General features: G+C 42.7%; 1 protein-coding gene across 1 annotated transcript in view; it reads right to left on the bottom strand.

Annotated features, from left to right (window-relative positions):
• Positions 1-19,994: 19,994 nt before the first annotated feature.
• Positions 19,995-27,817, bottom strand: part of LRRC7 (leucine rich repeat containing 7) — a 360,178-nt gene continuing 352,355 nt past the window's right edge. The window contains exon 26 of the mRNA XM_044674756.1: positions 19,995-20,102. Coding sequence (XP_044530691.1) covers positions 19,995-20,102 — 108 coding nt within the window. The remainder of the gene's footprint in view (positions 20,103-27,817) is intronic.

A 27,817-nucleotide genomic window follows, 5' to 3' on the forward strand; every position in this document is an offset into this window, starting at 1 on the left:
CTTCCTTCCTTCCTTCCTTCCTTCCTTCCTTCCTTCCTTCCTTCCTTCCTTCCTTCCTTCCATCTATCATCTATCATTCTCTCTCTCATCTGTCCACAGCAATTTATAACTCTAAAATGTTATGTAACCATCCGCTATGAAGTGGGAAAACTGGGAGGCAGGAAGAGTGAGGTGGGAGGAAGCCACAGATGTCTGGCACTTGGCGTGCCGTTCAGTATTCATCAGAACCTGATTTAAATGAACAGAAAATGAACAGAATGAAAATCAATCAGCACATGGAGAGAATGGCAGCTGGGGAGAAAGAAAATGGGGCATTTTCCTCCTATAATTTTTCTTAATAGGGTATCAAAATCTGGGTAAAATGAACAGGAACGGTTCTTCCTCGCAGGATTTAGGCCATCGGCACTAGGGTGGGGCTGGGAAGTGAATCCTGGATTTGGAGTCGTCGGAACCCCAGTTTTGCTACTTGTTCCCGGGATGTCTTTGCCCCCTGTTTCCTCTGTAAAATGAGGAGGCTGAATGCAGTGAACGCCGGGGGGGGGGACCTTCCAATACTACATTTCAGGCCTTTGCAAGATTTTTGCCCCATCCTCAGGCCCAGCTGTGTGTGCCTCAGCTCCTTGCACGTTTTGGGCTTAAGAATTACAGATGGTCAACAACAGCCTCAGGAGGTGTGGTGGGAGGGATGCCCACCCTAGGGAGTTGCTGCAGCCTGACCACTGGGCCTTTTACAAAGGGCCAAGAGTTGCCATTTTCTCTTTCTTTTCTCCTACTGCTCGGGTCCAACCAAGTCCCTCTTCTGCTCCAGAAGTCTTGGGGCTCCCTGTTTTCTCGAGGGAAAAGTACCAGAGCCTCTATTTAAAAAAAATTATTCATTTAATTAATCAGTGCCTCTATTTGGCATCTAAAGCCTTTCACACTGGGCTTCCAGGCTATTCCTGGCTGATTAGGCATTATTGTCACCCCAGCTTGCTCCACACTGCAGCCAAACTACCTGACTGGCTGTTCCCTGTAAGGACCTCCTCCTTCCCTGTTCCATTCCTTGGCCTGGCATGCCCTCCCCTCCCCCCAATTTTGGATCCCCTACCACTCTTCAAAGCTCAACTGAAGTTCCATTTCCCTCAAGAGGGCTTCTTCCCGGACTCCCCCAGTCATTAGTTCAGTTCCTCCTCTTCAATTATTGTGCATTTATTTCATGTATCTTATATTTATCTCTCTAAAAGTATTTATTCATCCATGAACATGTTTCCCCTGGTAGAATGTAAGCTTCATGAAGCCAGGAGTGTCTCCACCCTGGAATACTTAGTGCCTAGCACACAGGAGACACTTAAATGCTTGTTGATTGACTGTTGGTTGAGCCCTGTACAATACTCTCATTCTCCCTCTAAAAATATGCCCAGGGCTGATCCCCTTCTTTTCCCAGATGGTGCTGGTGAAGAGAGACTTGAGCAAACGTTGCCAGAAAGATGAGCCAATGGCCAGAGTGGGCACATCTTCAGAGGAGTGTGGGTTGGCTGTACTACACCAGCATGTGAAAGGAGCTCTTTATGAATGGAGGGATGGCATGGAGAAATGGTGAGAGCTTTCTCCCATCATCCTCTGCAAATTAAACTCTTTTAAGCAGCTGTTCTTTGCTGTAGAGCTCAAGATTCATGAGATAAGCTTTGGACAGAGTCAGAGAAGACATAAAGAATGGGAAAAGTTAGAAAATTAGACCTCTGGCGAAGGGACTGAAATTTCATGGTCTCCATGCTGTAATGATCGACTCAAATGAAAATTCCCATTTGGGATGGACTTGCATCTCCCAAGATGCCCCATTGGAGCTCCGACCAATTGGCAGGTAGCCACCTGCCTGCCCCACACGTCAAGATCTTACAACAAAGAAGGGAACAAGTATTTATGTTGCACCTACTATGTTCCAGGCATTGTAGAAAGCCCTTAGAATTATCTCCTTTGATCCTGGGTTGTCAATGCTGCCATTATCACCACTTTTCAGAGGAGCAAACCGAAGCAAACAGATATTAACTGACATTCCCGGGGTCATATAACTGGAAAGTGCACAAGGCTGGATTTGAACTCAAGTCTTCCCAGTTTTCGGACCCTGGCTCTAGCCACTCCATACCACCTCCCCAACTGCCTTTGAAAGCTTGCTGCTCTCCTGATGGAAGACATACTATAAGAAGAACCATCCAGGCATGGGTAGCTAGCCTTAAAGTCATGGGTTCAAATCCCTGCCTCTGACACTTGTGGGCTGTGCCACTTGGGCCATGCCGGCCACTTACATACTCTGAGTCACAATCTGATCACCTGTAAAATGGAGTGAGCAAGACCCAGAGTGCCAACCTCACGAGGTTATTGGGAGGCTCAAGTGAGCTAACTTTGTAACGTGCTTTTTAAACTTTTAAGTGTTAAATAAATATGTGACTGGAAAACTGGTTGGATCAGGTATGTAGCGAGAGAGAGAGAGAGAGAGAGAGAGAGAGAGAGAGAGACAGACAGACAGACAGACAGACAGACAGACAGACAGACAACCGGGGGTTCCTTTAGTGTCCACACATTCACTGGTGTTTACGAAATATTCAGAAGACTTGAGGAAGGGCTCCAGCTCTTTGGAGTGAATTTATGGGAAGCCTTGAAGGTCACATTTGTCTTTTGGAGATGCTATTCTGGAATATTATTTACAGTCTACCCAGGGCTAAGAAAACTAGAAATTTCTGGGAGAAAATAAGAAACTTATCAGTACAGCCCCATGTCACTGGGCTTCTTGGGTTTTATTTTTGTTTTCTCATCTTTCTTCCTTCCTAGCTCATCGACATGACCTTGCCTACAGTTGGCCGCTTCTTCGGGATGCTAACTCTCGACCCTTCAGCATCTCTTTTTCACTGCCCTTCCCAGATATGGGACAGTTGGCTGGATGGCCCATGGGGCTGCTTCACTGGTCTTCAGAAGGACAGCACGTGGACGGTGAGTTAAAGCCAGAACTGAAAAAAGAGGAAGAGCTGTGGCTGATTCACATTGAAGAAATGGTGGGAGTTCTTCTAATGACCCTAAAATTCTCCCTTAACAAAGGCTGATCTTATTCATGCCAATATTCCTCTAAGGATGCTGTGGAGCTCTGAATCATGGGATATGCCAATCTCTGAAGAATTAAAGTTGCCTAAAAGACAATGGTGACACGAATGAGGGGCGAGAGCAACGCATATGTTAGAGTTTGTACAAAGGGTTCATCAAAGTGCTGTGTGGCTGTGAAAGGGGACAGTCTGTTTAGGTCACAAGAGATACATGAGGATAATTTCTGGGCCCTGCTGGCACCCTTGAAAAGTAAAAAGATGGAAAGGAAGGCCTGGAATACATTTAACGGACTCCTTAGAGAGAACTTGAGGGAAATGAGCCAGAGTCACCTTGGATGAGAAGGTGAAATTGGGTTGTGATGTGAACCACAGGAGGCAGCATCCACAAGAAGAGAGAACACAGATCCACCAAAATATTTCAGTTGTGTGTGTTTTCTTTTAGTTGGACTTTGGGATAGAGAAGAAGTGGAGAGAGAAGGAGACGTCCATCTTTGCATCATCTGTAATGGATTAATTTGGCAAAAGAAAAAAATGGAAGGTGGAATGACTCCCCATGATGATCATAATGATCATTCCTTTTCTAGAAAGGCTCTACCCTTCTCTAAGCACTGCCAGCCCTGCTCAGTGGCACCATTTCTAGACCCTTCATCCCTTACCATTTACCAGCTGTTGAGAAGAATCTCCTTGATTTCTGTGAAGCTACCAAAGAAGCCAAGTAACAGACCTGCCTTGTTTGTACCTGTTATTGGCATTATCAGGGCCCTCCTTTCTTCAGCAAAGTTTGCCGCCATTGGCTATCTTCTCATAGGAAATCCTCCATCCCACCTCTTTCTTCCTCAAAATGAGAGATGTTTGCCCAGAAGAGCAGGCAGATTGGGCGTGTAGGTGTGCTGGAGTCAGGAGGGGATGGTTTCCAGCCAATGCTGAGTTACCTGGAGGGGTCTAGAGGTCAACAGAGTACTAAACTGGTATTTATACCACCAGACCAAGATGGCCTCAGATCTTCCTCCTAAATCATTTTCATTATAATAATACTGAGGAATTAGGCTTTAGGTATATCTGAGGCAAAGCCCTATATGGACAGCAATGCTAATTATTTTTGGTTAATTCCTAGTACTTGTTGCGGGGCAGGGGAAGGGAAATCCTTCAACATTCCCCTCTTACCTTGAGCGTTTGGGAGAAGACTTCCTTTAGGAAGGCTTTGGTGATCAAAATTCTGAAAAGGAGGCTGGAGCCTGGGATCTCTAGTCATCCCTGAGCACCAGTTTTCTTTGGGAAGAATGAGCATTGCATTTCTTCAGCTCCTCAAGATGTCCTGTGCACCCCTCCTTGCCCCACTGGCTTGTATTTCAGGCTGCCACGAGAGAAGATGGAACTGATCATGGTCCTTAGGGAGAAAACTGCCAGGCAGAGTGGTGTGAGAGTCCTGCCTCTGGAGCCAGGAAGATGGGTTCCAGTCCTGCCTCTAACACATCCCAACTGGGTGATCCTGGAAGAGTCTCCAGCACTCCAGGCGACTGGAAGACTCTTAAATCAGCTGGTGATCTTCAATGGTCGGGGCAGGTATTTCCTGCCTCAATGAATCCACAGATGTGGACAAAGATATGTAACTGAACAAACAAACAGATGCTGTCCTTGCCCAGTGAATTTGCATCAATCGGCTTCTCTTGGGTCCTTCTCTCTCTCCTGACTCAGGACTGCTTATCTAGGCGACTCTGTGGGTCTAAGACCACCCTGGTGGAGGGAGGGTGCTTGCTTCCAGTCAAGTCACACACCAGTCCTGAACTATATATTTCCTAAACTTGTTCTGTGAGATTATCTAAAGGCGGAGATTTCAATTTTTGTTCAAAAGAATTTTGGCTCCTTTAAAATCAAAAAGGAAGCAGGTTTTATAGATTTGGAGCTAGAAGAGATGTTTTATGTCACTGTTCTACCCCTCAGGTTACCTGCTTCCCCAGGGTCAGAGAGAGAGCTTGGACAGAATCAGGCTCTGATTGTCTCCAGATCCAGCTACCACCCTACCTTGTGCTGGTCCCCAGGTTTGGATTATCCCCAAATGGGCAGGCCTGAAGTACAGGAAGAGTTGCAGAAGGCATCCCTGGACCAAAGGGAGGGATAGAAGGGAGTCTGCAGAAAACTCTCCCTCTGGAGCTAGAGGCTGTCAGAATAAGTGAGATTCAGAGAGGGAAGAAAATTCCATGGAGTTGGACCGGGCTGCTGCAAACTATGGGGGAAGAGATGTGCCAAGGATGATCCCTTTCACAAAAAGGAAAGGCCAGGGGCTAAGGGCTGGGGAGGGGGCACGGCTCATCTACCTGGCAGAGAAGTGAACTGGGAGCCAAGGGTGGAAGCCCCAAAGAGGCTCGATGGAAAGGGAAGTTCCCTGCTGTTCAGAGCTGAGCCATAGTGGAATTGGCCGCTTTGGGGGGCCTCCCACAGAGGCTAGACGTTCCCTTGTCCAGTAGGCTATAATGGGGATTCTTTGTCCCATTATAGGCTGGACTAGATCACCTCTGAGGTCCTTCCCAACAGAGACCGTTGGCACTGCTGGGCCTGATGACCAGAAGGTGGTGCCAGATAAAAATGACCTCGGGCATCAGGGGAAGCACCTAATGAAAGACTTGCCTCTTAGAGAGGGATGGCAGGGACACGGAGAACTCTTTGGAAATGCGGCTGATGCACGAATCCTAGAACAGAACCTGGAGGAACTCATCTCATTTCTGGTGACTCAAGGCCTGTGTGAACTCAGGTGAAGACAGCACCAGGCTGCTTTGAAACTCAAGTCACCAGCAACTCCTCTTTTGTGCTCCTTTCGAGCATGGCTTCAAAGAACATCCTTTTCCCCAGTCAACATTCGAGAGGATCTTCGAGGGAGGAGGGCTTTAGAGATGGTCAGCTCTATCTCCTCCCATCCAAAAGCTAGAGAACTCGACTTAGCTGACAAGAAGCTGATTTCCTTTGGAAATAGAAGCTGGGACTCACAACTCGCCTCATGGCTCAAGAGAGGTTTGGACTGCAGCCTTTGCTACCAGCAAGGTCCCCTGTCCTGCTGGTGATGCCCGCTGCCCAAAACGTGGGTGCTAGGGGGCTGCAAAGACTCTCAGGGGGACCTCTGAAGCGAGATCAACTCAGAGGCACAGAGGCAGCTTCCTGCACCCTGCAAGACTCCCTCTGACCACCCTCACCCAAGGTGTCCACTCAGTCTGATGTTGGCATTGGCAGGAGAGCAAGAAGAAAGGACCCAGGCTGCACTGGAAGCTCAAAGTCTGCATGTGGGTGGGAAATGAGTCTGCTGGCGTGTCAGAATGGGTCACTGAGGGAACAGGCAGCATCTCCGTCTCAGGAGGGTTTTAAAAATAGCCTAGAGAGTGGTTTAGCACAAAAGTGGGCAGATGGACTCGATGGCCTCTGAAGATCCCGCTCCCAGCAGGCAAAAAATGGGTTCCTTCATTTAATGTGCCATTTGAATTTTGGCTCCACATTCCTGGGGATCACTTTTAAGTCCATAAACATGTCGCTATTTGGTTTGATATTGCGAGAGATCTCTCATATCTTAAACAGAAGAATTAGGTCTATTTTCTTAAGCTATCTGCTAGCTCTTTTGTTTCTACAAAGAAATTGCAATCCAACTAACAAATAATTTTAGCGTCTTCCTGACCTGATCATGTCTTGTTTTCATTTGAATTCTTCCTTTTCCCTCCAGTCCTAAATGTGCTTTCACGGTGCACTGGGCATACCTTAACATCTCCCCCAAATGGACATTTGGCTGTGCCTTTTGTAAAGTTTGTGGTCTTTTGGGGGAGTTAAAAAAATGAAGGGCCTCAGAAATCCAGAGGGTTGAAGATAGAATATTCCACTTATCTCCTGCCAACAGGAAATGAACTTAAAATGCAGGGAGAGACATAGGTTTTCTGGGAACTGGTTTTCCTGGACTATGCAAGTTTGTGAGGAAGGCTTTTTTCTTTTTGGTTTTCTCAGTTGGGAAAGCAATGGAAGGAATAACTTATAAATACTTGGAAAACAAATAAGTTTATTTGGAAAAAAATAGGCTTAGTTAAGTTCTGATTTGTTGTGTGATGAATAAAAATATCCTCCATGACTGAGTAAAAAACTTAGAAAGAAAGAAAATTCTTTAGGTGCACCCCTTAATGAAACACACTGACAGTGCCTGTGGCTACCGAGTCGATATTATGGAGAGGCTGAATGACTTAGTGGCTAAAAGGCTGGCCTTGGGGTGGGGGAAGCAGCCCTGGGGGCTGGTCCCATCTCAAACCCATCCTGGCTGTGGGACTGGCCACAGAACTTGAACTTCTCAGGGCTCCAAGACGACAAAGGACAGAAGAGGTAGCTCTGCCGCCGTCCCCACACAGGAATGGTTCGTAGAGGTTCCCGATCATTTCAGAGGCACGTGGGTTCATTATTAGCCATGACCATCTCCACCAGACTTAGATGAAATTGCAAATCTTTGAAGCATTGACTTATGATTGGCACCACTCTGAGTGGGTGGGCTCATTATTAAGTAGCAGAAACATGACATTCTGGCCTCAATCTGTTATCTCAGGGAATGGAGGAGGATGAAATTCTAGGGCAAAGAGCAGCTCCCAAAGCTATGGTTGAATTCTGTGAGTTTTATATTGTGTCAAAACAGTGGAAGAAACAAAGGAAGATGCCCCTCAACTGACCACTGGTCTTCTTTACACAGGACCCTGCAAGTCTCCCCCTGCTCCTTGCCTCTGTTCTTGGATTGATCAGTTATCTCAGGAGACCAAGGCGACTTTGGCTAATGGAGCTAAGCCAACCAACCAGTCTTTTGGAATTGGAATCGCCCAGGGAAGTATCAGCTTTCACCTTCCTCTTCCATGCAACTGTCTACCTAGATTCTAATCCTAGATTAAGTTCCAGCTCCTAAAAAAAAAGCTCTTTGACTATGGATGGACAACTCTGTTTCCCTTCAGAAGAGCAGGAAGGGAGCCTAAGGTCAATAAAGATGGCGGAATCAAGGGAGCTAACCAGCTACTATGGGGACAAGCATTTATCAGAGGAGCAAAAGAAGGAAAATTCAGGGACGTTTCAGATGGGTCTGTACACAAGAGCATAAAGGAGCCAGCCTGTACCACCAGCTCCCAAGAGCAGGTTGTTAAATTCTCAGTGTGAGCATTTTTGTCTTGGAAATGGGCAAACTACAAATCAGAGCTTAAATTTGTTTCATTGTTTGTCTAAATTTTAGATAGTGATAGAGAAATGCTAACAATGAATTTTAAAGGGACAGTTAGGTGGCACAGCTGAGAGAATGGCCGGAATCAGGAGTACCCAGGCTCCACTCTGCCCTCAGAGGCACTTCCTAGCTGCAAGAACCTGGGAAATCACTTATGTCCAATTGCCCAGCCCCTTGCCTTTGGGCCTTAGAGTTGTTACTAAGACAAAAAGTGAGAATTTTCAAAATTCAAAACTTAAAGTGGATTGCGTATTTAAAAAACAAAACATTCACCAGCATATTCTTGGATTGGACCAAGAGATCAGAGGCTCATTCATTCATTCATTCATTCATTCATTCATTCATTCATTCAGTGTGACTCAGTTTTTAGGGCCCAACTGAACTGGTTGATCTTTTCTTCCTGTCTCTCTGCTCTCTCTTTCCTCCTTTTAGCTCCCTTTTCTCTTGTATTCTGCATCTGGCCTGACTTTGCCTGGCTGCTGGTCAAATCTGACTGGAGAAGATACTGGCAGCTACATGCCAAAACGCCATTTTGTTTTCCTGGTATTATTAGATGGCTATTCCCCAGACGCAGCTGCCCTGGAGGCTTAAGACAGGTCTCAGACCCAGCTGCTTGAGGTCAGTGTGCTAATTGTCCCCAGAAGACAAACATCATCCAGTGATTTATTGACTGGACAACAAAGGCTTCCTCTCTAATGGCTCTCCGTCCCATCACTCAGTCTGTGAACTGAAGGGCAGAAGTAATTAGAGGCTCCTTGCAAGGGTCTTTTTAGCTTCATGGGCTTTTCTTGTTCTATTTCTACCAAGTGCTTCTATCTATTTCTAAAAAATCCAGCTCTGACTCCTCCGTAAATGGTTGCTTTTCTTTATCGATATGACCCTGGATGTTGATGGAGCCAACTTTGAATGTTTTCCCAGCTTTTTTTTAAGCCCTTAACTTCTGTGCATTGGCTCCTAGGTGGAAGAGTGATAAGGGTGGGCAATGGGGTCAAGTGACTTGCCCAGGGTCACACAGCTGGGAAGTGTCTGAGGCCAGATTTGAACCCAGGACCTCCTGTCTCTGAGCCTGACTTTCAATCCACTGAGCTATCCAGCTGTCCCCTTTCCCAGCTTTTGGGGTATGATATGTGGGTGTTTTCCAGGGCGGGCAGAGAAACCCAAGGGAACAGACAAAACCAGGGAAGGGCTACAGAATCCGGGGAAAGAAATGGGTCACACGTTTCTGTGACTTTCAATTTGGGGATAAAGAGTTGGTGAGAGGGCTTGGACTGAAGGCCAGGAGAGAAGAATGTGCTCAACGTGACCAGGTTAATCCAGATGGGGAAAGGTTTGCCTTTGGGGCAGGTATTGTCTATTGTTAGAAATCAATGCCAGGCAGAGCCCAGTTATGAAGTCCTCCAGGAGCTGGGCTTGCTGGGCAATCCATAGCCAACTCTCTGAGCTGTCCCCTTCTCCCCTCTCCTGTGGGCATTTCCTTCCATCACTCCCTCAGTGCTGCTTGCCAGGACTACTGCAACAACCTCCCAATTGGAATCCCTGCTTTAGGTCTTGCCCTTCTCTAATCCAATGTCCGCACATTTGCCAAAGCGATCTTCCTAAAGCCTCGCTCTGCTCCTGCCCCTCCCCTGCTCCCCAAGCTCCTGCAGCCCCCTCTTGGCTCTAGTGAACACTTATCTGGTGCAAAAGGTCACACCTGTATCACCTCACTCCTCCCCAATGACCCTGTGAAATAGGTGCTACGATGACTACGATCTCCATTTTTATAGATGAAGATAAAGTGGGGCTTTTAAGGACCATCACAGGCTGGCTCTGATCACCCCCTTCAAGGCTGATTCTTCATGATTCACCCCCTCCCACTTTGTCTTCTTGCCGAACTGACCTGTTACTGTTTGCCCTATGTGAAATTCCATCCTTCATCACTGGACTATTGTTCAGGCCGCCCCTCATGAACCTTTCCTTACTTTGTATTTCTAGAATCCCATGCCAACTCGCCAACTCCTCCAGGAAGCCTTCCTGAATTCCTCTGGGTCTCCTCACCCCTGGCTGGAAATTCTTTCTGGAAATTACTTTGTATATCTTTGTATTTGATTTTCTATGTAGGAGTTGTTCTCCACAACCCCACCCTACCCCATTCTTCCACCCCCAACAGAATGCAGCTTCCTCAGAGAAAGGGATTTGGCTTTTACAACCCCAGGACCTGACAAAGAACCTGCTATACATTAAATGCTCAATAAATGCTGTTGAATGACTGAGTCTTCACAATTTCCACTTGTGTATTCACCTGCCAGGCATTCCTTTGCACATCCCTAACCACTGCCTCCCTACCGGACTGTCTAAGGACCATCACAACGAATGAAAAATGATAATCCCACCAAATCTCGCCAAATCTCAGAAAATCTCCGAAGCCATCACTTCATCCAATAACAACAAGAATGACAACCATGACAAAGGCCATGCCTTGGTTTCCAAGAGAGCAAACCATCACACACCCCGACCCTAGAGGGGAAAAGAGTCGCGTAAACATTTTCATTCCAAATGGGAAGGAAAGAAATCTGTTTCCAATTCAATTGGAGCTTTCAGAGAAAGCACCACCCATCAGTCCATTGGTGGGAAAGCTATGAAGTTCTCCTATGTGACCAGGGAAGAAGATGGAGAACTAGAACAAGATAATTGAGGTCATGGAAAACTAAAATTGGATTGGCTATAAACATCTTATCCACTTCGGAGGGCAGTTTACTTGGCGAGCCAGTTATAACAATATGGCAGCCCTTACTGAGGGGGTCAAGGTGATCACGGCCCATAAGCTAAACCTTGAACTTGAGGTCAAGAATTTTCTCTTGGCAGACAGGAACAAGCAAGTAGATGCCCTGCCCTGCCCTGCCCTGCCCTGCGCTGTTCAGGGTGCTGAACCCTGTGACTAGCCAGTCTGATAGTGTGTGATGGATCTTGGGCTGTGTGTGGTTAAGGGGAAAACATTCTTCTTTAGTAAATAAGATGTTTCCTTTCTGGTTTTAAATGAACGGGTCACATTCTGACTCTCAGTCTCCAGGAGGACGTGGGGAAGATATTTAAAGAAACCAGTTCTGATTATCTGTTGTCCCCCCAAGGTTACATGCCCTTCAAGTGGCTGCACATCATATTGACTCTTGACTAGAAGAACATACAGTGTGGGATTTGCGAGCTGTTAGCCAAGTCAGATCCAAGTGGCCTGTGGCCCAGGAGCTGTCCCAAGTCACCTCCCAAAGCACTTACATTGCAGAGATTAGAGCTTTTGTATACTTGGTAAAAGCAGTCACAGGAAATAGTACTTTGAATTAAAGTATGTATTGAAATGAGCCTGAAGGGAAAAAATTGTTTTAAAAGCCCTTCTTGGCCCTTCTATTTCTTTAAAAAAAAAAGTAGAGGGAAGGAATTCCTTGTCAGAAAGTTCTTCTGGACAGCTCCATCCATAATGCAACTGCCAGGATTGCCTCAGGTGGATTTGCAAGCGCAAGAGATTCTTGCAGCAATCCTGCATTACAATAATAAGCAGCTGGGTGCCTGGCACATAGTAGGGGCTTCATAAAGGCTCATTGAACTGAATCAGTCTATGGTGCTTTGCATTTAGAAGATAGTTAACAAATACTTGTTTTAATTAACCGATTAATCAATTAAATGAAACTAATTAATTAAAGGAACCTAGTGAATCGATGTAGTGAAGACCAAGCAGAGATTTAAGGGGTAAGGCGACCTCACCTTCCCTACCATGGGATCAAGCATTTCCGGCCCTAAAAACCCAGGAACAAGAAGTTAAATACAATAGATGGACTAAATAGAACTAATTAAAAATACTATTGTTCCCCAATGAGAAACTGCCAAGATTATTTATTCAGACATCTGTGCTAGAGTAGGTACAAATGATATTATCTGCCCTAATTCCAGCTCAGAAAAAAACCTGAGGATCCTTGGAGAAATCTGTAAGTGAGAGGGAGGCCAACTATCCAAAGGGAAAGAGTTTTCCTTTGGGCTCGGTGAATATATTAGAAAATAGTTCAGCTGGGAGGTCCTGACTTCTGAAAATGTCTGTGGTCCACGGTGTGAGATTATAGAAAGTGAAGACTCGTTTTGGGAAAATCGAAGTAATTTGGGTTCCCCGGGCTAGGGACCTTGGAGGAATCCGTAGTTATATGTGATTTAGACACAACGGGGTTTACAAACAGAATGGGAAGAAGAGTTACCAAGCCAGCAAAGAATGATGGTGTGTGATGGTCAGGGATCCCAAGGGGAAGCACCCCAACCTGCCAAAGGCAGTCCTTGGAAAGACTGTTCAACTCAATCCCTGAGTGGGGAACAAAGAAAGAAGGATGAATGGAAGAAGAGTAGGACTGGGCAACACTAGAGTCTTTCTCCTCTAGGAGTCAGTGATGTTGGGGAACTTCTCTGGGACATTTACCTGTAAGAACTATCTCCCTTCAAACTCCCCAGGGTCTTGCAAGTGCTGGCATCCATCTTTGTTTTGACATCAGATAAGGGGCAGCCAGACTTTGTGCTGGGGTAAGAAGAATACTTTTCTTCACTTTTCACTTTGAAATGAGTCAACAGGACATTTTCAACCCATATTTCATAGATTCTAGGACAGAATGTCAGCCCAGGGGCTTTAGGGAATTTGGATTTATTTTCATTAGGGCTAAAATCATCAGAGACCCCCCCCCCCCCCCATTAAGCAGTGACTAACTCTTAGGGTATGTCCAGAATTAGCTTGGTCTCCAAGAGGACAGGGAGACCAAGAATTATCTATGGTGACCCACACCTAATGAGATTTGACCAGAAAAAAAATCTTAGAAATGCTAGTCCTATCAGAATGATGTGGACTTTGGTCAAGAAAAGGAGCTTAGGGTTACCTCATCTATTCTCCATATTAGAATTATGCATATGCCTTATGTCCCTTATTTGATGGGAAATTACTAGATTATAAAGTCAGGGACAGTCTCATTTATTTTTGTGTCTTTTACAGCACTTGTAGCACAATAGGCATACAAATTGTAAAAGAAGGACAAAGCAAAGAGAAAGGAAGAAAGGAAGGAGGGAAGGAGGGAGTGAAGGAAGGAAGAAAGGAAGGAGGGGGGAACAGAAGTAAAGAAGAAAAAGATGAATTCAAAGGTGGGAAGATAGAAAGGAGGAGAGATAGAAGTAAAGAAGAAAAGGATGAATTCAAAGGTGGGAAGATAGAAAGGAGGAGAGATAGAAGGAAAGAAGAAAAGGATGAATGAAAGAAGGATGGAGGGAACAGGAAGGAGGGAATGAAGAAAAGGAGAGGAAGAAAATGATGAAAAGGATGGAAGAAAAATGGGAAAAGAAAAAAGGAAGAATGAAAGGAAGACAAAAGGATGAATGGAAGGAAGGAAGAAAAGGAGAAAGGGAGGGAGGAAGAAAAAGGAAGAAAGGAAGAAAGGAAAGAAAGTGTATTAAACTGGAATTTAGACAACTGTTTCCCTGAAAAAGAATATGATGGGGCAAATTTCAGATGGATATTAATAAATCTGAAATATATCTCTATCATGTTTTTTATTAAACTATTGACTTTTTGTATTTTTTTTTGGTAGCTAGATGGTGCAGAATATAAAGTCAATCTGGAGTCAGATTGATTTAAGTTCAAATCTGGCCTTAAATATTTAGCAGTTGGGTAGCCCTAGGCAAATAATTTATCTTTCTGTTTGTTTGCCTCAGTTTCCTCAACTATAAAATAGGTATGATAATAGAATTTATCTCCTAGGGTGGTTGTGGGATAAGATCAGAGAATCTTTGTAAAGTGCTTAGCAAATCCTAAAGTGCTATCTATATAAATGCTAGTTGTGATTACTATCATTGCTATTAAGGTACAAATGTTTATGGATACTTTTATGTGAATACAGTCACAAGTTAAGTCTAAGTATTTATGGAGGGAAATACTTCAAAATCTGAGAAGGGATGGTCAAATGTTGCCTGAAAACAATTCAATTTGTCTGCTGAGAATCAGAGTTCATCAGCTTGGGCAGCTCCTTCACCAATATACCCAGTGTGTGACTTTGGGGATAAACCTGAGGAAACTACCCCAGGCTCTGAGAGGTTAAGTGACTTGCTTCCAAACACAGGATAGGGAATATTAGAGGCAGCATTTGAATTTGAGTCTTCCTGATTTATAGGACAGGACTCTATCCATGATGCCATGCTGCCCCTATTCAAAACAATAATAAGTTAAAAAAATGTAGTCTGTACAGTTCTGATCTAAGGGCAGATGGGCAGGGAGGAGGGGAGGAAGAATGACTTTTTCACCTGGTTCAGGCTTATACCACCCACAATTCCTTGCTGATGAAAACAAAAGGAAACCCAACAGCTCATACAATTGCAGTGCTGTCCATCTCATTAGTGCTGATTTTCTAATCTATGACTATTGCATCAGTACCACTATCAGAATAAGGCAACAAGCTCAAAGCAGGCTGGAGCTTGTGAAGATGTGAACAGCTTCAGAGATGCTACCCATATTTACAGCTCACCAGGACCCAGGGCCTAGCCTCTGGCTTGCTCAGCACTCAAGGAACTATCACTAAGTGGATGATCTGAGCATCCTATGGGGCTATACTGAAATGGAAAAGAGAAATGAACCCTAAATCTGGAACCAGCAAATGTTGTTCTCTATTCTGAGAATCTACTCTGCACCAGTGTCTCCAGCAGAATTTTTCCCAATGCATACGAAGGGAAATGGTTGTTTGTGATAAGGCTGACCCAAGTCTGGGATATTTTCTTGGACTTTTACCAGAAATTGCGCTCAGTTCCAAATTTATCCTTTCCCTGAAATTTACTCCTTTCCTAAAATATGCAAAAAATGTTTGCGAGTGAACCATGTACACATTGCATAGTGATGCTGTCTTCCTAAGGTTCTCTCTGGCTTGAAGACCTACAGTCTTAAAGTTTTCATAAATACGGTTGCATACTACGTGGTTGCAGAAAATGCTAGTAATAAAAGTATGAGTTGCAATCGAGTATTCCAGCAGCCAGTTGGGAATCTTTGGAAGGTCCCACCAATAGGGTAGGAATAAACTTGCCTAAACAGAAGTGGCCCTGGGGAGGAGCCCCTTCTCATTTCAGAACTGTCATCTCAAACCATAACATGGTACACTTCTTGGAGGCACAGTTAGGTGAAGCCCATGTGGGGCCATCCATGTGTAGAACATGGTTTTCTAGCTTCCTCGTTCCCGCCAGAAAATTCATCTCCAACTGGAAGTTGGAGCTCCCTTTGAGAGTGCTAATTCAACAAAGTGTATATATCCTATTTCTTTGCCACAGGAGAACACAGAGAGACATTCACTGCTTTGGGGCATCATTGATTCCTGAGCTAGGCACCAACTGTATACAAGTAGCTTCCTAGATAAAAGCCTAGGTCTACGCCAAAGTAATTCTGCCCACAAATTTCAGTAACAGCATGGAAAGCACGGTTGCCTCTTTATACCTGGGAAATTTGGTTAGTAAAGGACAGAAAAACTTCTAGGAGTCATCACCAAGGTGGAGCCTTGGAAGGTAAATTCTTTGCAAAATTTTAGGTCAGTAAGGAGAACTCCTGGGGCAGCTATCAATTATGATCATGATCTCACTCCCCAAACGATCCTTGTTACTACTCCACTCCACTCAATTCATTCCAGTGCTTTACTGGAGCAAACTTCCAGGATCATATAGAACCTTCTCCCACCCCCATTTTGCTTTTAAAGCCTTCTCAATCTTGCCTCTTCTCTCCACATACTCTGGGATCTGGGGATAGATGCTCTTTGGCTTTTCCTCATACAAGACACCCCACCTCCCAATTCTTCATTTTTCCTCAGCTGTCCTCCATTTCTGGAATGTTCTCCCTCCTCCATTTTGCCTTCTGGCTTCTTCTGCAAGGGGCCTTTCCCAACCCATCTCCCTTCCCATAAGAACCTTCCCTTCAGTGTCTTTCTAGCTCTTCTATTTAGAGCTTGTGTGCACTTAGACTGGAAGCTCCTTGAGGGCAGGGATGGCATTTTTACTCTTCCTTGGATTCCCGGCATCTGGCCCATAGTAAATACTTACTAAATGCTTATTGACAAAAAATGGAAACAAAACAGAGTCCTTGCCCTTAGGGAGCTTACACTATGGAAGGGGATTAAGCCACAAGTGTAGGGCACCATACCACCCAATACCACAGCATAAGCACATGAAGGAGTCATGGCCCAAAGTGATGCCCAAAGGGGGATTGTCTCCTGGCAACCACTTTCTCTGTTCTCTGTTCCTTATGGTGGCATTAGGGATGATGCCAATACCAATGAAAAGAGGTCAGTGCTTGGACTAAACTTGGATCATTTTGCCTGCCTCCTGATAAAGTTATCTTTCTTTCTGGAAGAGTAGTGCTTTGGGCCAGGGCACAGAAATCACCACATTCATTGATGTTATTATGTTAAAATTTGGAGTAATGGAGGCCTATATCTTCAACATATCCCCTGATATGAATTTTGTGGGCAATAATGAATTTTTAAAAAGCCTAATGAAATACAGATGAGAGAGATGCTCAATAGGGCAAGTAGTATGATATCAATTGCTTCCTATACAGCTATATGGATAGATGGAGGTAAATATATACCTCAAAATTGTTTTATACCAACTGACTAAGATGGCAAAGTATGAAGTGATCACCAGCAAAAAGAAGGTCTAGACCATGATTTTTAAAAATTAAAATGTACTTTATGAGCCTTGTACACAGTTCCAAAAACTTGTTAGACTTTTAATGGCCTTTTTAATGGACTTTTAAAGTCAACCTGAACCCTACCCCTATATGCCAATGTTTCTATTGTCCTTCCTTATCTTTCCTACCCCCTTTACATACACGAACTCTAGACTCTATCACTCTTGAATTTACTAGTCTAACAAAATACAGATTCTGTGTGCAGGAGATACTGTCAGAGGCTCTTCAGATACCTGGATTCTAATGAAACCAGCTGCAGAGAGGGAGAATCCACTGGCTTCCTCAGTATTCCTAAGGCCCTCCCTGATTATTCTATTTTTGGATCCTGTATATTCCAGAGCTTGTTTTCAAGGCTGTTTACCAAGTATTGTAATCTGTTACTCACTGAAAAAGTAAGTCCTGAATCATCAATGTATCACCTCATTGGTGACATCCACCTACGTGGTCAATCCAATTCCTCGAACTTCTCAATTGCCTTCACCAAACCAAACCAAAACACCTTTGTGACTCCTTTCTCCTCACTGGCTGCTCCTCTCAATGTGCAATGCTGTTCAATGAAGTATGTAGAAGCTTGGGAAGTGATTTAACAATGGGTTAACATTTCCATTTTTCTTCTTCCTACCTCAAACACAAAAGACTGACTCAAGGCACTGGCCAAAGCCTTGAATATTGGTATACTAGCCACAGTAGAGGTGTCAACCAGAATTCCACAGTGCTGGCAAATACCAAATAGGAAGTCCTTTGAGGTCTTCAAAAGGCTTCCTGCAGTCCTGAGACCCGTGGTGGTATCTGCCAGTGATATTTAGGAGAAGCTCCAGTGGGCCACGTGAGAGAGAAGGTCAGAAGGTCCCTTTCTAACCCTGTCCTCTGTTCTACCTTTCTCAATCTCAGTTAGATAGGCTATATTTGTGAGTTTGCTTTTTGGTAGAATAGATTCTATGAGTTCAACAAAGATCCCCACTAGCATGATTATAGAGATTCCACAAAATAGTGACAGCTCATTTTCTTTGGTTGTGGGGGGTAATGGTGTGAGTCTTTAGCCAAGAAAATGAAGCTCAGGAGGGCATATCGCATCAGAAACTGCTGCTTGGTTGTGATGCAGATATAGTTAGTTCCTCATGGGAAACTACTCCAGTAGGCTGCCATCTTGATTTTGTGGTCCTCGCTAACCCTATATGCTCTGTGTGCTGTGCTCCGTGACACTGAGCACTAACACACACCGCGGGGCATAGACCACAAAGACCCTTTACCACTGCAGGAGGATCGGTCTATAGGTGGCTCCTTCCTTTTAGCCCAGATGATAGTTTCTCTTGCCAAGAAATACCATTTCAGCTCTTGGGAGAGTCACTTATTTTAATAGACCCTACAAAAATACATATTCTCATTGGACTTAGGAAAACAGTTCATTTACAAAGAGCGTCCTCAGAGCTGTGGTGACATCAGGATGCACTGCTCCTGGGAGAATGTACACACTCTGCAGGATACAGCAGCTTGAAAAGGAAATGGGGGTCTTGGACTGCTCCTAAGGAGCCATGCTGACACAGGAAGGGAATGAACATTGCAAGCTCTGTGAACTTGTCCGGTAATTTCAAACATCTTCAATAAGTGGATGAGTAAAAACATAAAGAAATATTAAAAAGGATTATAAAATGGATAGTTTTTCCATCACTTGTACTACAAAATGTCTATAATTTTAAAAATCCCCAAACTCCCCAATTGGCCTGCCCATCTCTCTTTCCAATGGTAAGGGAACGCCAATGTTCCACACCATTACTTTTGGAGGAAACAAATGAAAAAAGCTTAAATACGTGGACTAGCAGCACTTGAGTTGAATTTGGGATTGTCTCTAGTCCTGCTCACAAAGGCAAGCGCTGAGATTAATTTTACAGCAGACCACAGCTCTGGGATAACACATCGGAAGTTTATATTTAATACTAGAGTTCCAATAGAGCTCCCACCAATGGATCTCTGCCAACAGTCCTTCTCAGTGATCAAGTTTATCAATCCCCAAAGCTCATGGAAATGACTGAAAAGCAGCAAGTCAGCTGATGCAACACGTGAGGAAATTCCACATCAACAGCAAAATGAATCACAGGGGCTACTGGTTATAATCAAGAGAAACCTGAAAAAAAAATAAAACAACTTTCCTGCCACCCATCACTCACTGCTTATAATGGGGGAGAGAAACACGGTTCCCGACAAGGGTCTTTTGTCCGTTTCCCAACTTTGCATGTATCATAATCAGCTGAAGGCATTGAGCAAGTTTAATTAATTTTGTACTGACTATTTATATTCAGGTCCCAGAGATGAAAGGCTAATTTATGAAATATTTCACTCTGTATGGTGAGAATTTAGCAATGAATATGGAACCAAATATAAACACTGTATACCATATGTACAGTTACTTTCATAAGGCATTATCATGTATTTTATTGAAAAAGATTCAACATAGTAAAGTCTTATTTTAAGATATATTTTCTTTCTCAATCCGAGGTGTTTAGTTTATGAAAATATCATTTTATCTATATTCTTTTTGAATATATGCCAACATATAACTTGTGCTAGAAATATTTTATGGGAATTACAATTTTTATATCTGTATTTTCTATAGAAAGGCATATACAATTTTGAGGCAGTGTTTCTGATGGAGAGCGGAATTCTTAAAGAGCTTGTGTGTGCTTCCGTGCTCTGAAATTATAGGAAATCCACTTTGAGAAGAAACTAATTAGATAAAAAAGAAAAGAAAATAGAACAAAAAAAAAAACCCGCACCAATGCACAGCCAGAGGCTGACAATGAAAACTAATACATAACCACGTGAACGTCATATTTATATAGTTAACATTTTTAAGGATGATCAGTACTGACATACAGTATTATACATTTGGCACTAATGTTTGCCATTGGTCCAGCAATTGGCAAAAATGTTTTCCTATGTATAAATTTATCTTTGAACATTAGGTCTGATTAGACGAATCTTCACTATTTATAAAAAATATTTAGACAGTAAGCTCACGCTGAATAACTAGGTCTACTGTGTTCTGGAAACTCTTCAGGAGTAATACCGCTTTCTCATGTTCCATATGCACAAAACTGTGTCCATTTGCCTGTAACACACAAAGGAAACAGCATGATCAATCCCAAATATTACGTTAAGTTGCTGATCATCATCATTTCTCTCGTAGGTCTAAAAAAGCAACAAAATATTCTATCATGGAAGAAGCTTGTTTTTTTTTTTTAAGCCTAATACAAGATATTAGTTCACAGATGAAGCGTGCCAATACTCTTTGTCTCAGAAATGTCAACATCTTCTTCACAGTACTCCCAAGTACATCCCATATGGTTTAAAAACCAATAACACAGCTGAGGTGATTTCTCTGTGTCCCCATACGTGTGGCAGATTCAAACAAAAGGCAGTGGAGGAATGGCGAGGAGCTTTGAAGACCCAACATCGGGCCATGTTGATGAGACTTGACTCATCATGGTCACCAGTCTTTCATCTGGCTATCTTGACGCCTGTCTAGTTTTCCTATGTAGGGCAGATGTAAAATGAGTTCAGGTTCTGACTTTTGGATTTATGGACTACTGACTTTGGTTTCATCCAGGTTTGCTGAGAATCATGGCTACTGGGCTGTGTCCAGGTGACGTTAAATAGCATTTTTATTCTTTTTGGCCACAATGTGAAGTAACAGAAGCTATTCCTACTGGCTGTTTCATAGGGGATGGCTTTTGTCATCAGTCTATAGTGAGGTAGGTCCCATAAAGATTGACCATACTGGATCTCACTGACATGGAAATTATAGAGGAAAAAACAATATTATTTAACCCTTAGGACTTCACCTTCCAAAAGTCAAAACTTGCCATTGCATTTGTAGACAAAACCTTGATCAATTTATCTTAAAAAGATATTTATTTTGATTAAAGAAATCAGTCAAATTAGTGATTGGCCCTCACAACCTTAAAGAACAAGGTAATTGCTTGCATTTGTCATTTTGGGGCTGGCTGAGTTGGCTTTGGATAGACCCAACTTTTGTTATTGTACTCTTACTTTCTTTTGAAGTTCATTAAATATGATGAATATTTCTCATAACTACTCTTTTCGAATATTAGACTGCCTTTGGCATTCTCCTTTCAAAACAACAACACATCACCAGTAGTATTGGATAACGCTGGAAACTTAATGAGGTCTATATATCTGGTGAATTAAAACCTGGTGGTCAAGGGGAACATCAAGCCCTTCAACCAGTAGGATAATACAGAGAAACAAATATAGAAGAAGAAACCTTAGAAATAAGAAAAGGATGGTTTAGAATGAAAGAAACTGCCAAATGTGCTTCCCCAAAGGACGTTTATTTAATGTAAGAAACAAGCAAAGATGGCGTGAGAGTACCCAGGGAAACTACAGAAAGCCAATAATAGAGTGGGCCTTGACCAATGGATTCTTGTGCTTGAACATCTTGCCTAAAGTCATACTAAGAAGCAGACAATTGGGGTGCAGCCATTTTTTTCTCTCAAAGATGGAGATGTAGTTTGGAGAATTGAACCAATTGGTTTACTGTGACCTGACCTGAGTTGTGCTGTTTACTGAGACCTCTACTTTCACTCCCATGAGGACATTATGGAAAGGGTCTATCTCTTTTCTTTGCTTCCAATAAAACATGAAACTGGTGAAAAAATCTTTTAAGTGATAATTTTGAGAGAATATTGTCTCGATGCCTATCCATTTGTTCTCTTGAAAGAAATTAATGGAGTGAGCTTCTGAATGGCAAATTTAGGGATAATTCTGCATCATATTCAAAAGGTCTAGTCTTCAATAAATTCCACTTCTTACTAATTAAGTTGAGATAAAATTCAATTTTAATGTTTTTCTAAGTGCCTTCACTCTGAAGAACAGAGTACTAGGCAAAGTGTAGATAAGCTACATTTCTGCCTTCATAGAGTTTATTGTCTAATAGCTGATATAAATCAATCCTTTATTTCGATATTCCACTCAACAAGTATTTATTGTGTCTACTAGATGCCAGCCATGATCAAAGTCTGAGGGATTCAGAGCAAGGCCAAAAAACAAGTCCCAGGCCTTGTTCTCAAAAGACTCATCACAGCCTAATGAGGGAGATGATAAGCAAACAGCTTTTTACCACTAAGGCACACATGAAATAAACTGAGGAAAGCACTGGTATTAAGGAGGATCAGGAAAAGCTTCCTAAAGAAAGTGGGAATTTAGTTGGGATGTGATGGAAGCCAAGGAATCCATGAAGTGGATATGAGAAGAGAAAAAAATCTAGGCATGGAGGGCAGTGGGTGAAAGTCCACAGAGTCAGGGGTTTTAGGTGAAGAATGTCCAGGAGGCTGGGGTCACTGGATTGAAAAGTAGAAGGTGGAAGACTTGGGGGGGAAGGATAATATAGAAGAGGAAGGAGCCTGATTATGAAGGGCTCTAATGCCAAAAAATTGATTTTATATTTCATCCTGTAGCTAAGAGGGAGCCACTTGAATTTACTGAATGGGAGGGTGGGGATGTGGCGAAATCTACACTTCAAGAAGATCCATTAGACTGTTGAATTGGGCATTGCCTAGAGTAGTGGAAAGACTTGAGACTGGGAGACCCATGGGCAAGCTTTTGAAATAATATAGGCATGGGGTTCTGGGGGCCCAGATCAGGGTGGTGGCAGTATAGGTGGCAGAGATGCTGCAATAGTAGGCTCAACAGGGCTTGGCAATTGATTGAACATTGAGGGTGTGAGACAGGAAGGTGTCAAAGATGAGATCTAGACTAAGTGCTAGGATAACCAGAAGACTGGTGGTGCCCTTGACAATAATGGGAAGTGAGAAAGAAGAGGGAGTTTTTGAGGAAAGATCAGCAGTTCATAGACCACCATCTCACACTATATACCACATGCAAGTTGGGGGAAGCACAGAATAATCTATCTGTCAGATATATGGAAAAAGGAAAAATTTATGATCAAACCAGACAGAGAGAACACTATGAGATATAAAATGGGTAACTTTGATCACTTTAAATTACAAAGTTTTTTTTTTTTTTACAAACAAAACCAATGCAACCAATATTAGAAGGAAAACATCAAACTGGGGAAAAATTAATAGCCAGTGTCTCTCACAAAGGTCTCATTTCTCAAATTTATAAGAATACAAGTCAATCCCCAATTAACAAATGGTCAAAGGATATGAAGAGGCAGTTCTCAGATGAAGAAATTAAAACTGTATCTAGGGAGGCGGCTGGATTAAGAGCCTGGTCTATAGATGGGAGGATCTAGGTTCCAATTTGATCTCAGAACTTCCTAGATGTGTCGCCCCGGGCAAGTCACTCAACCCCCATTGTCTAGCCCTTACCACTTTTCTGCCTTGGAACTAATACGCAGTATTGATTCTAAGACAGAAGGTAAGGGTTTAAAAAATAAAAATAAATAAAAGTATCTTTAGTCATGCAAAAAATGATCAGATCACTATTAATTAGAGAAATGTCAATTAAAATAACTCAGAACTACCACTTTACACCTATGAGATTGTTAAATATGACAAAAAAGTAAAATGATAAATATTGGAGAAGATGTGGAAAAATTGGGACACTAATACACTATTAATGAAGTTGTGAACTGAGCCAACCATTCTGGAGAGCAATTTGGAACCTTGCCCAAAATGCCATAAAACTGTATATACCCTTTGATCCAGCAATACCACTACTAGGTCTGTATCCCAAAGAGATAAAAGAAAGACCTACTTGTACAAAAATATTTCTAGCAGCTCTTTTTGTGGTAGCACAGAAGTGGAACCTGAGAGGATACCCATCAGTTGGGGAATGGTTGAACAAGTTGTGGTATAAGGATGTAATGGATGACTATTGTGCCAGAAGAAATGATGAACAGGATTATCACAGAATAACATGGAAAGCTTATATGAACTGATACAAAGTGAAGCAATCAGAACCAGGAGGATATTGTACACAGTAAGAGCAATGTTGTAGTGATGATCAACTGTGAAAGACAGCTACTCTGAGCATTACAATGATATGGGATAGCCCCCAAAGACTCAGGATGAGAAAGGCTATCCACTTTCATAGAAAGAACTAGTGGAGTCTGAATGCAGATTGAAGCAGGCCACACCTCACTTTATTTCCTTCATGAGCTTTTTCCCCCGAATGTGCAATTTGTGTTTTTCACAACAGGATGAATATGGAAATACATATAGCATTATAGCACATGTATAACATCATATTGTTTACTGCCTTAGGGAGGGAGAAAGGAAGGAGAGAATTTGGATCACAAAATATCTGAAAAAGGATAAAAATTGCTTCTGTATGCAAATTAGGAATAAAACAAGAGAAAAATGAAAGATAATGGATTCAGTTTTGGATAAGCTAAATCTATTGAGTTTGAAACTTCCATTGGATAGCTGGCATGGGAGACTGGAAGTCAAAAGAAAGGGTAAGGCTGGATAAAAAGATTTGGTAATCATCAACATGGAGATGATCATTGTGGGAACTGATGAAATCACCAAATCAAGTAGCATAGAAAGGGAGAAGAAGAGCACCCAGGACAGAGCCATGGGGAATACTCAATATTAGTGGGCATGGTCTTTGTGAAGATCCAGCAAAGGAAACTGAGGAAGAATGGCCAGACTTGCAGAAGGAGAATGAGGAGAGGGCAGAGTCTCAAAAACCTAAAGAGAGCATAGTATCAAGGAGAACCTTATTCACAGTGTCAAAGACTGCAGAAAGATCCAGGATGAAGATTAATCAAAGGTCATTAGATTTGGGAATTAAGAGATCATTGGGAGGACTTTGGAGAAAGCAGTTTTAGTGGAACGAGGAGGAGGTTGAAGCCAGCCTGCAAAGGAGTAATAAGAGAATGAGAAGAGAAGACCATCTCATGTGGATGGTCTTCTCAAAGAGTTTAGCCACTAAAAGGAAGAGATAGGGGAAAATAGCCAGGAGGGATGGATGGAGCAAGTGAGGGTTTTCTGAGCATGATGGTGACAAGAGCATTTTATAGGCACTAAGGAAGCAACCGGTAAACAAGGAAAGATTGAAGGTTAGTGAGAGAGAGAAGGGACAACAGATGGGGTAATCTGCAGGAGAAGACTGTGATAGAGTTGAAGGCTACTCTGAGGAATTTCAGGGCTTCATCGGAGTTTCATGATGCGTACCATAAATTAGAGATACAGGAAGTAGAGAGCCTGCCAGACTCAAAATAATTTGGAAATGGCAGAATGCACCAGACCTCTAATTCCCATCTACCCATAACAGAATTTATTTATAGCCACCCTCTTTGTGGTGGCAAAAAACTGGAAAACAAGGGAATGCCCTTCAATTGGGGAATGGCTGAACAAATTATTGTATATGCTGGTGATGGAATACTATTGTGCTCAAAGGAATAATGAACTGGAGGAATTCCATGTGAACTGGAAAGACCTCCAGGAAGTGATGCAGAGTGAAAGGAGCAGAACCGGAAGAACATTGTACACAGAGACTGATACACTGTGGTAAAATAGAATGTAGTGGATGTCTGTACTAGCAGCAATGCAATGACCCAGGACAATTCTGAGGGATTTATGGAAAAGATGCTACCCACATTGGGAGGAAGAACTACAGGAGAGGAAACACAGAAGAAAAACAACTGCTTGAATACATGGATTGATGCGGACATGATTAGGATGTAGACTCTTAATGACCACCCTAGAACAATTATCAATAATATGGAAATAGGTCTTGATTGATGATACATGAAGAAACTAGTGGAAATGCACATCGGCTACAGAGGGTGGGAGTGGGGTGGGGAGAGAGCAAGAACTTGAATCATATAACCATGGGAAAAAGTTTTCTAAAAAATAAAAATAACAAGAAATAAAATATCCATGACAGAATGGTTGAGATCCCTGGTAAGCAGCAAACAGTTCCAAAGTAACCCCCAAACTTCTACTGTGACATAATTTTTTCTCCTTTCCCCCTCTTTCAAAGATCTTTGCTGGTGGCTGGAATTTCTTGTTCTACAATGATTTCTTGTTTACAGATTATTTCTCTACAGCACACAGAAAAAGAGGGCCAGGTGACTATCTCAACTGTACGAGTCCCAGAGTCTGCCCCTGGCATGGCATCCTCCACCAGCCATAGAAGTGAGAAGCCCTGAATTCGGCTGGGGTTCTTTTGGGTCTTGACTAGGAAGAAGCAGCAATGAAACGAGGCTGGCTTATACTCTGTGTGCTTAATTGCATTGGTGAGAATGAAACAGAGACATCATTGGGAGCCTCTGCTGATGGGATCTGCTTTGCCATCATGGAGCCTAACTCTCGCTGCCTTGTTGAGCTCATTTTGCAGGAGCGAGTCTACGCAGAGGATGCTCCCAAGTGCTGCACTGGTAATTCTTTGGCTCCCAGGAAATGCTGCATCATGTTTCCATGAGAGTTGACATTAAGATTGTTTTTACCATTAGAGACTCCCATAACTTTGCTCTCAGAAGCAGGCTCTGCAGACTCGTGAGCTTTCAAGACTGGGATTCGGATTCAAATTTCATGGGTTCAATTTGGGTCATTCCAAAAATACTGGGGGGAAATGAATGTTAGTTCTTAAAGTAGAATTTGCAGAAAGGCTGAGCTTTTTCATTCTTGTTATAGTTCCCTCTCCTGGCTTATTTTGGGTGGTTTCAACTTATGAATTTATGTTTGTTTTCTTTTCCAAAGCAGAAAAGCAATGTGTTAGAAATCCATATTCTTTGCAGCAGAAAAATGATGAATTCCTTTTGGTACTTTCAATGTGCAACTTTATGGTGGGGCAGGTGACAGGTATACAGTATACAGTGACACAGGGACAATGCTAGAGCCAGGAAAGCCTGAGTTCAAATCTTGCCTCAGACCCTGACTAGCTGTATGACCCTGAGCAGCTCATCTAGCCCTGTTTGCCTCAATTTCCTCATCTGTAAAATGAGGAAGATAATAACAAACCCTCCCAAGGGTTGTAGTGGGAAGGAGAACAAATGAAATAGTGCTTATCAAAAGCTTAGCTCAGTGCTTGGCACGTAGTAGGCGATATATTAAATGCTTCTCTTTCACCTCTTATGTCCAAGGTTTTAAATATGTCTCTGAATCTTTCTGAGCTTATGCTTCTTCTACATCTTAAAGAGGAAAAACACAGATTTTTTTTGAAGAATTTCACAAAGGATCACTGATTACCTTTGCCAAGGGGCTTAGGTAGTTAAGTTCTTGAACACTTGGCATTTCTGTTTGTTCTTATTATTGGCATACATGTGGGAAGCTCTTGCAGAAATACAAACTAAATTTAGACTGAAAGCGAGAGGACAATTTTAGGCTGAGAATGTATTTAAACTCGATTTAATCACACAATGTAAATTTTGTTCCTAATTCCAATTCCTCACCGTTGATGAGGTGCTCATTTCCCTCATGTAGAAAATCACCAGTGATGGCAACTTTGCCTTTTAGCCCTTTATTGTCTATTCTAGGCCCCTTTAAATGGTCCAACACTGCACTCTGAAGTGCAGGCAATAATAGAAAGTACTTCATACACCTTGAAGAGTGATAGAAATGTCAGTAATTATTATTCATTTCCTCTGAGGCCCTAGTCACATCCCAACTGGCAATTCTGCAGTTTAGAGTTTTTGGACGACTTTATCCATTTTATAATTTCCTCTTTTCTCCACCAATATCTACATTCTGGTAATGAATTTCCTGAGATAGTCTTGCCATGGCTAATTCTTCTGCCTATGCCCTGGTTCTAGAGTCTTCCTCCTGTGGGAAAGAGGTTTCTCCAAGTGTTTCTTCTTCTTCTTCTTCTTCTTCTTCTTCTTCTTCTTCT

This window comes from Gracilinanus agilis, chromosome 4 (assembly GCF_016433145.1).
Source record: "Gracilinanus agilis isolate LMUSP501 chromosome 4, AgileGrace, whole genome shotgun sequence".
In the NCBI taxonomy this organism is placed as follows: domain Eukaryota; kingdom Metazoa; phylum Chordata; class Mammalia; order Didelphimorphia; family Didelphidae; genus Gracilinanus; species Gracilinanus agilis.